General features: G+C 36.2%; 3 protein-coding genes across 6 annotated transcripts in view; 2 read left to right on the top strand and 1 right to left on the bottom strand.

The window, feature by feature from the left end:
• LOC109831890 overlaps positions 1 to 5,227 on the top strand; it is an 8,028-nt gene extending 2,801 nt beyond the window's left edge. For 2 of the 4 annotated variants that reach the window (XM_020399362.1, XM_020399365.1), the window contains 8 exons: positions 324 to 419; positions 1,232 to 1,331; positions 1,413 to 1,499; positions 2,013 to 2,104; positions 2,586 to 2,807; positions 2,970 to 3,152; positions 4,573 to 4,679; positions 4,954 to 5,227. In XM_020399362.1, coding sequence (XP_020254951.1) covers positions 324 to 419; positions 1,232 to 1,331; positions 1,413 to 1,499; positions 2,013 to 2,104; positions 2,586 to 2,726 — 516 coding nt within the window. In that variant the 3' untranslated portion in view covers positions 2,727 to 2,807; positions 2,970 to 3,152; positions 4,573 to 4,679; positions 4,954 to 5,227. The remainder of the gene's footprint in view (positions 1 to 323; positions 420 to 1,231; positions 1,332 to 1,412; positions 1,500 to 2,012; positions 2,105 to 2,585; positions 2,808 to 2,969; positions 3,153 to 4,572; positions 4,680 to 4,953) is intronic. The other 2 variants (XM_020399363.1, XM_020399364.1) reach the window with 2 other exon arrangements.
• Positions 3,617 to 4,290, top strand: LOC109831431 (bypass of stop codon protein 1-like). Its single transcript, XM_020398753.1, is given in 4 exon segments — positions 3,617 to 3,621; positions 3,663 to 3,666; positions 3,820 to 4,046; positions 4,146 to 4,290. Coding segments are annotated over 4 exon segments (381 nt in total).
• Positions 12,059 to 13,191, bottom strand: part of LOC109831888 (probable serine/threonine-protein kinase DDB_G0272254) — an 8,035-nt gene continuing 6,902 nt past the window's right edge. Inside the window, exons 12-13 of the mRNA XM_020399360.1 lie at positions 12,782 to 12,876; positions 12,059 to 12,695 (exon numbers count right to left, since the gene is read on the bottom strand). Coding sequence (XP_020254949.1) covers positions 12,551 to 12,695; positions 12,782 to 12,876 — 240 coding nt within the window. The 3' untranslated portion in view covers positions 12,059 to 12,550. The remainder of the gene's footprint in view (positions 12,696 to 12,781; positions 12,877 to 13,191) is intronic.

Raw genomic sequence — 13,191 nt, 5'->3', positions numbered from 1 at the left:
AATTCTTTTATGTTGTCTCAAATGAACCTAAGCTGCTATGTTTAATTTTCTATAAAGTTCCTCTCCTTTGCTATCTTGTATTCATTTTTTTATTTCATTTGAGTTTAATTGTTTGGCAATACGTAGGATGCAGTGATTTAAACACTATAGGTTGATATTTGCTCCCATTATTTTGTAGATAATATGATATTTATTAGTGAATTTGTCAGTGTTAACAACACAAATTTCTTGATTGAACACTTGAACTAATGGCCTGTGTGATAGTACAAATAACTATTTTTTATTCTTATTAAATGTCGGCTATGGGGCCTTCCAAATTTCAGGTAAGTTTGCCTGATGTGGGAGAATCAACAGTTGGACTGATGAATTTGCTGTACTCAATAATGGAGGCTGATCTCCAATCTTACAATTTGTGGCAGGTTTGTTCTCAGAAGTTATGTGCATGAATGTTTACTGTGTTTGATAATTTGTCTTGATCAACTGCAGCTGTTTATTTATTTTGATAAATTATCTTAGTCAATATCCTTTGATAAATTACTTGCAGAAGGAAACACTGAATATGTTGTAGCAAATTTTAAAGGCATTAACCATTCGAAACATCATTTTCCACTCTATGGCATTTGGGTTGCTGACATCCTGAAAATTCTCCTTTGTACTATATGGAATTTCATGTCTCAATTTGATATGCTTATTATTTTTTTAAAATAAAAGGTAACCTCCTCAAACCTTAATAGGTCAACGCCGCAGAGATTGGACCTATGCTCCCTGCTAGTACTATATGCATCACTTTAATGATATGTGGGAAACTCATTGAATCACATAACTTTCCCTCTCAGAAAGGTGTAAACCTAGCTTCCCCTAAACTCAAAAGAGTTGAAGTTGGGTTGGGAACCGACATGCTCTATTTTGTTTAATTGTGTTTCAGTAAGTAATTAGAACTTTATTGTAGTAGTATGGCTGACAGATTTTGGTGTTCCACTGCATGATGGGTTTCTGTTAGTTGTTACTTATGCATCCCTGTTTTTCAACTGCATGCATGAGCTTCTGCTATAAATGCAGATTCTGTTCATTCACATCTATACATTTGTGCATTATCAGTAACCTTGTCTCTTAGACTCTTAATTTGTGTTATATTTATACTTATCATTTGTTTTACCTGATATTCAATTTTTCTTGTCTCTCTAAATTTGAAATTTGAATGATAAAATTAGTTTCTGTTATGCGATCACAGTTGGATGGTCGTCCCATGAGTGGTGATATTGGTCGAGGTGCAACAAGAGAGGCAATTGCTTTTGCTGCTCGGTTAGCCTCTAGGCAAGAGAAGCCTCATGGTATATGAACCTCAGTTTCACTAAACATATCTCTTACAATTTTGCATCATAAGATTAGTAGTCACAGATTGGGCTTTCAAGGTTTTTATCAGCTTGCTGGTGGCACGAATTCTCAAACTGTAGATAGTCTAAAGTCAATGGGGCTGTTCAAGGCGATGACAATTCCTGGTACGTTTCCTTTGCTATTGGCTGATGTTCGGAATCTTATTACCCATTTACTCATGATCAGCAATCATACACACCTTGGCGAACTCGATGATTAAACTTGAACCTACTTGTGTCTCTACAGTTGAACAGAGATCTTTTAGGGTAAATGTTTTATCTGGAGGCTTCTAATTAGCTTATGAAATAAACTGCCACCGATAGATTATGATTTTTTATACCTAAGTTTACCCGTTGAATATCGAAGATTATGGCCTCCACAATAAACCAATATTAGAAGCATTTCCGGAGGGAAAAAAATATAAAAGGGAAAAGGAAGGAGTGTATAGAACAATCAGATACTAGGCTGTGGGGACTATTAACTTTGTTTTGATGTATGGTACCATGTTTGATTCTAGATCTCTTATTCTTTGTATTGGCACTTGAAACCATTTAACTTTCCTGCCCTGCAAGCTTTCATTACCACTCTAGGATTTTCTGGAACACATTACACTGACTCTGTGCACTGCATTTTGATAGGCCACTTACGGGGCCAAGCTGCTGTTGCTACATCAGCCAGTTCTCAACAAGCCTTGATTGGTGGGATAGCTTATGGTGGCTATGCACGCAAGGTTTTATTTCTATTTGAAACTGCACAGCTAATTTCATTTCACAGACAAGTTGGTTTCTGATGAATATTATACATTCACCTATTTAATTTGGCTGACAACAGGAGTGTTCTGTCTTGTATAAAATGGACCAATGTTGATCCCTCTCTCTGTTTTTATCTTATCAAGAATTATTCAAACATAAAATTTCACATTAGTTTGTCCACATTTATGTGCTAATCCCCACCTTCCAGCATGAAATGAATTGGTGAGTTTATTTTTAGTTGGCTAGTGAGGATGTACAATAGCATGTTAGGCAAACCAAAACTTGCCGGAGGACATTATGAGATGCTAGGGATTAATAGTACCCCTATTTTTTCACATATACTTGATAGAATCCTTTTGTATCAAGTTTGTCCTTTTTCTGCTTCTTAGATCCCTAGTTTTCCTAACCTTCACTTTTCCTAATTTTCTTTTGCTGTTCGTGAATGCTAATTTGATGCAGATTGTGGGGCGCGTGTTGAGTAGAATGGTGACGAAGCATGGTCTTTTGCAAATTGAGGATCACCCAGAGTTTCTACTGAAGGCTCTTCGAGAAGCTCTGAAACTAGTTGGGCCAGTTAAATCCTACAATCTCGCTTCATAATCAGCTTAATGAGGTGTTTCTTGGTTTTAAGATAACAGCTCAGAAACTTCAACTTCTATGTTCATAACTTATAAAGCACAGGTTCAAGCTTCAAACTTTTATTAGCTTCATCCTATTCTAGTCCAACATATGGTGATTTTTCTTGTGTTGCACATATATAGCCTGACATAAACTGAGACATGCATACTGCACAATTCTTATTTCACCCATCAACACTCAATATACTACGTTGATCAACTGTAGATATCACTTTGGAGTGGGGATCAATGATCAGATTCTCTAGTTCTTGTTCCACTGATTCCACCAGTTCCGTAGGCATGTGTTGCACTGTAGGAGCATCTTAATAAAAGAGAATAGCATTTCAAGTGATTAGCCTCTGCACTCACATCTCTCGTGTTGATCAGCTTCAGAGAGGAGTATACTTTGGTAAGCAGACATGTATCCGTATTCAGTTTGTATTTGATGTTTGTATTCAAATATTTAGTATACCTGTATTCAGTTTGTATTTGATGTTTGTATTCAAATATTTAGTATACCTGTCGGATACTACCATGCTATATTTGAACTTTTATAATGTATCCCACACATTAAAGATGTACTAGAGATGTGAACAAGACTCAGTAAGTTAAAAAAAATTTAAGACATCAATATGTTTATTTGACTTAAAGATGTATTTTTGTCTAACTTGTCCGCTTTCTTAACTTGGAATATTTTGTATCTTTGACTTAACTACTTAAGTACATGTGTTTGACCATTATAGCCTTACAGAACCTTGTGCTATAGGATACATAACATTGATTGTCTGTCACACATATCTAACTTCATTATTATTATTTGCAATATATCTGCAGATTTTATATTTCATACCCGTATTTATATTGGTGCGATCTATGTTGTAACTCTAGTTCTGAAAGGATGAATCTAGGCATGTAGTAGTGCAGTACAATCTGACTCTTATTTTCTGTTAACGTGTGAACTTACCAGCTTTTTCGAAATGAATTGATTTAAGATTGATTATCCTGAGTTTTCATAATTCCTTGCATAACTGCTACAAGATTGACATGAACCCCATGCCATATAATCCAAATCCTAGATCCTTTATAAGATTGACATAATTCTTTTATTCAATTTAGGAACTAGTACAAGATACTCCACAATTCACCAATATAACAAAAGATCATACACACACTTCATCAATCAAATACCATCAATTAGTAACGATAGATCATACACTTCATCAATCAAATACCATCTATTAGAACCCTCCACCAGCACCACCACCTCCTCCAAACCCTCCACCGGCACCACCACCTCCACCAAGTCCACCTCCACCTCCACCAAAACCTCCTCCTGCACCACCACCAGCACCACCACCACCTCCAATACCTCCACCAGCTCCACCACCAGCTCCACCACCAGCACCCCCGCCAATTCCTCCACCAGCACCACCACCAGCACCCCCGCCAATTCCTCCACCAGCACCACCACCACCTCCTAATCCTCCACCACCACCAAGGCCTCCACCAGCTCCACCTCCACCGCCAATTCCACCACCACCCCCTAATCCTCCACCGGCACCACCTCCGGCGCCACCGCCAATGCCACTACCACCTCCAAGGAAGGTGTCCTTCTCCAAAAGTCTTCCATCTACAATCACTATGGCCAAAACCATCAACCCCAAAACCCCCAAACTTCTCAGAGAAAGCCCCATTTTGATCTCACTACTTGTTTGTGCTTAAACTTAGCAAGTATGTATTGCATTTATAGGCTGCATAGTTAATGCAAGTGGTTGCTGAACTTGCCAAATTCCTTCTTAATTCTGGTATTGACATGTGATCCGATAAAGGAAGGAGCGAGAAAGTCCTGATGCCTTGCTGTGATCAACAGTTGCTTTAATGCATGAGCAACTCTCAACCACCTCAATGCTCCCCTACAGTACATGCCTGAATTCAGGTACTATGCGCAACCTACGTAGCCTACATATATGAAGATCCACGTCATATGTGCAAAATGCAAGCTAACTTGCTGCCTAAAATCTGGCGTAAGAGCAAGATGTGCCGACAGTGAACTTGGTTACGGCTCATCTCAGATAAACTAATTTTGCATATGTTAAATTTTAAAGATAATAGACAGTCACTTTGTCAATTCCAGCTTTTCATTATTATCATGTTTTTGATTCATCCTGAATAAACTTGTACGTTACATCTCTAATGTTACAAATGAACAGCCTGCTGCATGTGCTGAGAGTGGAGATTAATCCTACGATATGCGATGTGCGGGTGCTTGATAGTATTCGAACCTCAATATGTAACTATTCGATGCGACGGAACTAAATCAAATGTGTAGACATCTAAACTATCATTTTGAATTATAAGCTCGATTTTGTAAGACTTGTACCCTACAGTGAGAATCTATTGAGTTTGGCACTTTGAATCAGTCAAAGCATGCAAGCTGTAAAAAGTTATTGCATAATAAATGATGCGCCGTAATTTTTAGTAATATTGATAGTGGCTAGATTTTTTGAATGGTTCTAAATGTACCTCACCCAGTGGACGCGGCCTCTCTCTTCATGTTATAAATATATTAACAGGTGATTCAACCACTCTCTGAAATTGAAGTTTATATGGACACATGCTCGTCTTCGAAAAACATAGATTTTTTTTTTAGAGAAAGGATGGATTATCACAAAGATAATCCAGACAGCTAAATTATCAAAAAAAGGTTGTTACAATAGAAAAATATACACCCCCAACCAAGAGTGCATATTAAAGTTTAAAGTCAAGATTACACAACAAAAGTATAACCCAGCACATCACTGAATAGTCCCAAAGGTCTATCCCACACAGAGAAGACCAAAACAAAAAACCAGCTACTAAGAGTTTCATAGCTAAACAAAGTTTTAAAACACAACCACCAGCCAACTTCAAAACAAAGCCAAAACCTGATTTGAGTGTAGATCATTCTAACTGGATCACCTCATCTCCCATAGCTCTGTTCTCTCTGTTATCTGCACCCACAGCAAGCAATCTATCTGCATTCCTTTTCCTTCTCCTTTCTTGCAATCTGATAGCTCGAGCAGAAATATTTTTAGAACCTAGCCAAAATGACGAAAATGTCATAATTTTGTTCAAAAGCTCAAGAGATCTTTTCCTTTTGTTAGAAAAGAGCCTATCATTTCGTTCCTGCCATACACACCAAATAAAAGAACAAATGAAGACATCTCTTCTCATTTTGCCGTCATCAATCTCTCCTGCTTTCAAATTGTGCCACATCTCTTTCAGAGAATTCCAACCAGAATCATCTTCAATCTTCAATTTGTATTGAATTGATCTCCATATAGAGCAAACAAACTCACACTTAATGAATAAATGTGTATGACTTTCTTCCAGCTTTGAACATAAACAACATATTTTTTCTAAATGTATTCCTTTTTTCTCCAGCACATCTTTTGTGTTTAAACCATGTCTGAAAGCCAACCAGACTAAGAATTTCACTTTCAAAGGAATAGGTAACTTCCATATATCTGCACAATCATACATCAGTCCTCCATCAATTAGAAAAAGGTAATATGAATGCACTGTGAAACCCCCTTTCGATTCCCATAACCAATTTCTTTTATCCTCTTTTTGCTCTAAACATATGGGATTAAGAAGATTCATTAAAGAAAGATACTGTGACACTAAAGTCCCAGTTAGTTGTCTTTTAAATTGTAAATCCCAACTCCAAACATCATTTTCTTTTTTCCTCATATTACTCACAGTAGCAAAAGGATAAGCTGTGTTAGCATATAAGGATGGATATATAGCTGCAAGAGTATGTGAATCTAACCATTTATCAAGCCAAAATAAAGTTTGATTTCCTTCTCCAACCTCCACTTGAGAACTGCATAGAAAGCTTTCCACATTAGTAAAAAAATTCCTCCAAAAATGAGATAAACAAACTCTTCTAGAGTAAAAGTACCCAGACCATTTTTTTCAAAGTATTTGTAAAAACTAATTTGTTTCCACAAATTAGGTTTTCCATCAAACCATTTCCAAATCCATTTTCCTAACAAAGCTTTATTCATTATTCTCAAATTGATAATCCTCAATCCACCATAGTGCTTAGGTTTACAAACCTCTTCCCATTTTACCAAATTAGTAAAACCTTTATGATCCAAAGATCCAGTCCATAGAAATCTTCTTCTCAATTTATCAATTTTCTCAATGATCCAAGAAGGGAATAAGAAGAAAGAAAGCCAAAAAAGTGGCATAGAGGAAAGGACAGAGTTAACTAAAACTAGTCTACCTCCTCTTGATAATGTCTTCCCTTTCCATAATGCTAATCTTCTTTCTATTTTCTCAATTAAAGGAGACCAATCATCTTTTTTTAATTTTCCAGGCATTAAATGCACACCTAGATAAGTAATAGGAAATTTTCCACATTTACAATTCAACATGGTGGCCAGATTCTGTTGCAAATCTTCATTATTCTCAAGAGCTATAAGAACACTCTTATTAAAATTTATTTTTAAACCTGAAGCAAGTTCAAAGCAATATAAAATCAGCTTCAAAACTGTTAATTGCTCTTTGTTATTCTTGCAAAAAATCAAGGTATCATCTGCATACTGTAAACAGAAAACCTTGTAATCCATATTAATTGGACCTAATCCTTCAATGAGTTGAGATTCAACTGCTAAAGATAACATTCTAGTAAATGTATCAGCAGCCAACACAAATAACAAAGGAGAAAGAGGGTCTCCTTGCCTAACACCTCTTTTGGACATAATCCATTTCCCAGGTTTGTCATTGATTTTGATAGCTGACATGCCCTTATATAAGCACATATTCACCCAATTAATCCATTTTTCACCAAATTTTTTAGCTCTCAACACTTCCAAAATGAAGTTCCAGTCTATCATATCATAAGCTTTTGCAAAGTCCAATTTAAGTAAAATACCTCCCTTTTTGTTATTCTGAAAACAGTCATCTATAATTTCTTGAGCTGCAACTACACCATCAAGTAAAAATCTGTTTTTAATAAAACCAGATTGCATTGGATCTATAAGCCACTCAAGCTTTGTATTCAGCCTATTGGTCAAGACCTTAGTAATAATCTTGTAAACCACATTTAAAAGACTAATAGGCCTGTAATCATTGACTGCACTAGCTTCATTTTTTTTTGAATAAGAACAGTATGGGCATAATTGATTCTATTAATTTCAAGTTTTCCTTCATAAAACTCCTCAAAAAGCCTCACAATGTCTAGTTTCACATTCTCCCAAAAGACATGGAAAAACAAAGCAGAAAACCCATCAGGACCAGGGGATTTATCTCCATTCATATCAAAAATAGCTTTATGGACTTCCTCTTCAGAAAAAGGAATTTCAATGTCATTAGGCCCCAAGTCAACTGTAGGGAATAAACAGTTCCAATCCAATTGGCATCTATTAGTCACATTTTGACCAAAAATCTGTTTATAATGACTTGAAAAATCTGTGCAATCCCATTTTCTGAAGTCACTTCAACATCATTATGAAAAACTGAGGAAATCAAATTGTTCCTCTTCCTTCCATTTGCAATTTTATGAAAATATGCTGTATTATTATCTCCTTCCTTAAGCCAGTGAGCTTTGGATCTTTGCTTCCACATTTGTTCTTCTTGGATAAGAATCTCATTTAATTGTAGAGAAATGTCATTTTTTCTAATCAACTCATCATCCTCTAAATCTCTATCTTCTTCAATAACTTCCAATTCTAAGAGATTATCCAACAATTATTTTTTTTTGTTTGACACTATAAAATTTTGAATGTACCCATTGTTTGATACATTTTCTCATAAATCTCAATTTACCAACAAAGTTTTTAGCAGCTGAATCATTCCTGGGAGCACACTTCCACCAAATTGGAACATTTTTTATAAAATCATCAGATTGCAGCCATATTTTTTCAAACCTGAACATTTTAACTTGCTGTTGATTATCTCCAAAATCAAAGCAAATAGGAGAATGATCTGATAATTGACTACTAAGGCCTTGTTGTCTTGATAAAGGAAAAACATCTTCCCACTCAGAGTTGAAAAAAACTCTGTCAAGTCTAGCCATAGCAGGTAAACTCCTCTTATTTGTCCAAGTAAATTTTCTTCCATGTAAAGGACTATCAATTAATTCCAAATCATTTATAACTTCCTTAAACTCTTCCATTTCTTTTCTATAATTTGTTCTTCCTTTTCTTTCTGCAGCATTAATGGTTACATTGAAGTCTCCCACCACAACCCAAGGACCTAAGAATGCATTTTTAATCTCTTTAAGCTCCTGCCAAAAAAGAGCTCTCTCTGTATTACAATGAGGCCCATATACAGAAGATATAGTCCATTCAAAACTATTTTTTTTATTTTGTAACTTCACTGTCAGGACAAACTTATCCAAAGCATCATCAATTTTCTTCCATTTATTATTATCCCATCCAATCATAATTCCACCAGAGGTCCCAATAGATGGTAAATATATCCAGTCAAACACATTACCACCCAAACTCTTTAACATGTTGTCAGTAAAACAACTAATTTTTGTCTCTTGCAAACAAATAATTTCAAATTTGTTCAATTGGCAGAAATCCTTAACTCCAAATCTTTTTGAGCTCAAACCCAGACCTCTAACATTCCATGTAACTAACATTTGAGAGCATCAAAACTCCACAAAACACCTTAGAGCCTACTCAGAGGTAGCTCTTTCTTGTTCCATCAGCCTCATTTTTTTTATAGGGTCAAAATCTCCCTGAGGCTCAAGTATAATAGCACATTTAGAAGCAATTTTTTGCAGCTGCTTATTAGAATAAGCATCAAAAAGAATAGGAACAAAATTAGATCCTAGAGAAGAGGAATTTTCACCTGAACCACTAAAAGAAGCCCCTGGAGTAGAATTTTTTATATTTTTCATTGCAGCTCTTGAAGTGGCCCTGTCCAAAGCAGTCATAGGTTCCATATCCACAAATCTTGAGCATCTTCTGACAAATGAGACTTTTGGATAGGTATCAGAATCTGTAGGTGGCAAAGCGTTTAAAGGCTGGATTATAGGAATGTCATCTTCCTTCTCTTGATTTTCTTCATTGTTATAGAGAACTGAAAGAGCCAGTCCCTTCTCAGCTTCAGTGATGATTTCTGTTTTTGATAGAATTTTTTTGCATTAGCCCATAATCTAGCAGCAGGAGAACTCCATGGATTTTCTCTCCAATCTTGTTTAACATTCCATGAATTAGACTCAGAGTCTTTCAAGGAAGAAGATCCAGATCCACTATCTCTTCTACCTTTAAACCACTTATCCTGATAAGAACTTTGATTGTTATCCTCCAATTGATCCACTTTCTGTTTTTTCTTTTTTTTCTCCTTCATCAATTTCCCCCATTATAGACATGATAGTGACCTCTATGTTGTACTGATTTTTTCCAACAAAAACATTTAAAATTTTAGGTATATCAATATACTCAAAACAACTGACCAGCATCACAGCATCTACAAATTCAGTACAGGCATTGGTAAGAGAATCCAGCTCAACCAGATCAGCAAAAGGTTTAACCATCTGAGCAAAAGATTCCTTACTCCATAAATGAGGAGGAACATTTTTTATTTTAATCCACACATAAGATTTCCTTTTTTCAATCACATTTCCTTCCCAGGCACTCCATCTTCTAAGTTTTATCTTACAAGATCTTAGAGTTATTATCCCCATTCTTATCAATTCATCCATCTGTTTCCACGGTTGTATTTTAACCAACACTTCTCCATTGGTAAAAAGCCTCACATCCCAATGCTTATTCATAGGAAAATAAGCTCTCAAATCTAACTCCAATCTTTCAAGAGATATATTACCACCTTCAACAAAAGAAACTATAGCAAAGTTTCTAAACTTCTGAAAACCAGAATTTATTTCTCCTTCAAAATTTAAGACAGCAGAAGAGAAACGAGGACGATCACCTGAGATTTTAACCTGAGATTTTAAGTTCAGCTTCCAGATCTCCAAAATCTCTCGGTCCTTGATCTTGAAACATTGAAACATTTTCATGAATTTTTTCTTCATCAATCGAGTCAATAACCGGAGGAAGATCTTGCTTATTTGACGAAGAAAAAGCAGTTCTCTCCCTACGCCATTGCCAAGGGTTAGGATGATCAAATCTTCCCCCTCGACTAGAATTCTGCCCAGATCTACCTCTAGTACCTCGACCTCCAAGATTACCAAGACCTCCAGCACTTCTACCCCAAAAAAACCACGACCTCCATTATTAGCTCCCCTTCCCCTATTTCCTCTACCTCTATTGTCAAATCTATCATTTCTTCTATCATTAAGCCTACAATTTCTCGCTTCATGACCCATTCCTTGACAATGAAAGCAAACAATCGGATCTCTACAGTCTTTCGCCATATGATTCGCTCCTCCACAACGGAAGCACAAACGCTTCCTTCGAATAAGATCTACAGAGAGAGAAGAGGAAGGAACAAGAGGTTTCTGGAGTAACGGCGATTTAGGTTTTCTTTTAACCACACTCATCCAATCTCCTTTATCAACATCAGCCTTTAATTCCTCTTGGGATCTCCGCGAAGGATCAATCCCCACCGCAAAATTTAACCCAACCTCATCAGATCTTAACCCAAGTTTATTAACTGTAGCATCATGAACCCTAGTTTCTTTGGGTTGAGAGGAAATGGGCTTAGGCTTGGAAACAAAAAAAGAATCAGAAATTAAAGCTGGAGCAGTTTCCCCCCAAATCTTTTGGGCCACAAAATTTGTTGTCTCAATTGGCCCAAAAAAATTTGCCGAATATTTCGAATTCTCCCCCAAAAACATTATATCAAACTCAAGAAAGAAGATCAAAAAAATCCGTCTTCTTTCCTCTTGATTCTAAACAAGATCAAAAACTCTCTCGATCACCGCGAACAAAGAAACCCTGCCCTTTGATGACCAAGATTGCAGTTGAAGATGACGAAGTTTTTTTTTTTTTTTAATCTCCGAAAAGAACAAACGAAAAGATCAAACAAACAAAAGGACAAAACCTAACCCTTGAAATCAGTGACTAACAAACAATTGATCCGAAAACGAAATCAATGATCACAATCGAACACAAAATTGAAATCGAAAGAAACCCTAACCTCCCCGAAGAAAAATCGCCTTTCCCCTCCTCGAGGATGATCATTATGAGAAGTCTTACAAATTGTTATGTGAATCAGTTACCAGTGTAAGCTTGGCTAAAAGAAAACAATGCTCTTGAATAGAAAAGACATCGGCATCGTAGGCTTTGGTCAATTGATATCCAACCAAATGTTAAATACTCAACCACGGCTACACAGAATAATGAAATACAAGTGCCAAAGGGTATAATTTTAGAATGAATTTTACCTGGTGGCGGCATATGCTGTTATTGCTCCTCAAGCAGGTTTAACTACAACAATATTACAAAACAACCCATGCCCTTATGATTTCAACAGGTTAGTAATGTTTTTACACTTACAGGAGTTGGCAATTATCCACAACCACCAAATACATCCACTTCGACGTATAAGACTACAACATGGGATCTTGCACTTCAAAAAATCCCACCAAAAAACCCCCTTCTTGACATTGATATACACAATATTACTTATTATTATCTTTTCTCTTCTTTGGCGAATGAAGTAACTTCGGTGTGAAAAATAATTCAGTCCAGAAAATGATTCGAATTTTTGAGCTTGGCTTTGCCAAGAAAATGGAGCACCGCAAATTGCTACAATTCTCGGGCATCTCAAGAATTAGTTGTGCATCTGAAGCGGGTCCAGAGTTAATTTTCCCATCTGAAGCATTGAGCAAGTACCAATCTTTTACTCCTCAGCATTTAGTTTTGTGGCATTTTGTGCTGTATTTCCATGAGCAGTACGTTGCATTTGAGACTGAACTACGTATTTCCTCTGCAAATCTTTGAACTGTTCGAGTAGCTCTTGGAATGATGGCCGGAGTTGTGGATCACTGGGTTTGGAACTTATTTGCATGAATTTTACATAAAATAGAAGATATAAAGGGTTTTTTTGGAAGGTAGTTAGGATTATACTGACCTATGCCAACAACTCTCAATGATTGAGACCCATTGTGGGTCCAAGTCTTTTGGGAGCTCCAATCTTTGGTTCATAAAACCTACAGCTCCAATTACCTGGATACATAAGGACCAACCTAACCATTTAAGTTTGTAGAAATATCATTGCTTTTCCAACTTAGATATATACAACTTTGATTATATACACAAATTCACAAGGCAGATATTTTCTAAAGATCAGGCGATCACAATGCCAAAGATGTCAAATATTTATGGGCATCTCACTTTAAAAAATCATAAATACTATGAAATAATAATATTTGTCTTTCCTTTTTCCTTTTAAGATTTTGAAGTGGTGAAATAAGCTATACTCAACCACATAATATATTAATCTGGAGTCTAAGTGAATGGAGGGAAACAAAGGAGTTAAAA

This window comes from Asparagus officinalis, chromosome 2 (assembly GCF_001876935.1).
Source record: "Asparagus officinalis chromosome 2, Aspof.V1, whole genome shotgun sequence".
In the NCBI taxonomy this organism is placed as follows: Eukaryota; Viridiplantae; Streptophyta; class Magnoliopsida; order Asparagales; family Asparagaceae; genus Asparagus; species Asparagus officinalis.
This window is presented reverse-complemented; position numbering and strand designations above follow the sequence as displayed.